General features: G+C 43.9%; 1 protein-coding gene across 1 annotated transcript; it reads right to left on the reverse strand.

Annotated features, from left to right (window-relative positions):
• Window positions 1-623: 623 nt before the first annotated feature.
• HELRODRAFT_144970 (hypothetical protein) lies at window positions 624-1,100 on the reverse strand (the record flags this gene model as incomplete). The annotated part of the gene is made up of 1 exon (XM_009019437.1): window positions 624-1,100. A coding segment is annotated over one exon (477 nt), but the record flags the coding sequence as incomplete, so codon positions are not given.
• Window positions 1,101-1,302: the final 202 nt, after the last annotated feature.

Here is a 1,302-nt window from a genome sequence, read left to right on the forward strand (position 1 = left end):
TTTCGGTTTTTTAGATTCCTTGGCCTTTAGATTTTTTAACTATTGTAGCCGGTTATCGACAAAGTATTATTAATTATTACAATTTGCATTTTGCACCAGAAAATTTGATTTTAGTGAAAAAATAGCAATCGCATAAAAGCCTAATAGCTTAGGCAGAAATGTTGCAACAGTTCTCTTCAGTCTACATACTTTCCTGACAAAAATGAAATTTTTCATAATCAGTTTCTCATGCTAACCGCGTAAACCGTGCGTATGAAATTACATATTTTACAAATTTACTCTCTTATGCTCCCCATTTTTAGGTAAACGAGCGGAACGTGAATAAAAAAAGACAACGGAGTAATAATAAAAAACAAGAGAGCTTTGAAGAAAGAGAGGCTCGATATCATCGTTTCATTGATGGCTCTGAGAAGAGCCGTTTGTTAATTTTTTTAAATTTGTTCTCGTCATCAAACTGAAGTTTTCTTGCTGCCGCTAGTCTTCTTTTTGTTGGCCGCGGCGGTGGGCTTTGCCTGTTTTTTGGTGGTGGCCGATTTTGGTTTTCTAGATTCCTTGGCCTGCTGTTTTTTAACTATTTTAGCCGGTTTCTTTGGAGAAGCGATCTTTTTGGCGGCCGCAGGCGGTTTCTTTACGGCTTTCTTGACACTGGAAGTCTTTTCGACTGGCTTCTTTGTGCTGCTAGATGCCGTTGCCTTTTTAGCCGGAGCCGCCTTTTTTGCAACAGACTTTTGACGTTTGTTTGTCGCTTCCGCCACTTTTGTAACTTTTTTTGGCGAGGCAGCCGCTTTGGTTTTTATGGCGACAACGTCTTTTTTCGGCTTGGCGACAGTTTTGTTGGTATCTTTGGCGGCACCGAGGCGGAAACTGCCTGAGGCTCCAGATCCTTTCGACTGCTTTAGCGTTTCCGACTTGACGCCATTCCTCAGGGCTACTTTGAGGTGGGTGTTGACGGAGTGTTCGTCGCTTCCGACCTTGAAGTTTGCCATGAGGTACTTGAGTATGGCCTGCCTGGACGATCCGCCGCGTTCTTTGAGAGCGACGAGAGCCTGGCGAACCATTTCGTTGTAGGACGGATGTTCTACGACTTTTTTTGTACTTGCGGCGGCCGCTGACTTTTTCTTGCCACCGGCGGCAGATTTTTTGGAAGCGGCTGTCTTCTGCGCATCACCTACATCGGCGTTAGATTCGACGTTAGCAGACATTTCGCGATGAAAAATTTAGACGAGACGGGGGAGATAGAGAGAACGCGAGGTTAACTGAAACGGTACAGGAGAACATGAAACATTTGCCTTATACCGATAT

Source organism: Helobdella robusta (assembly GCF_000326865.2).
Source record: "Helobdella robusta unplaced genomic scaffold HELROscaffold_24, whole genome shotgun sequence".
Classification (NCBI taxonomy): domain Eukaryota; kingdom Metazoa; phylum Annelida; class Clitellata; order Rhynchobdellida; family Glossiphoniidae; genus Helobdella; species Helobdella robusta.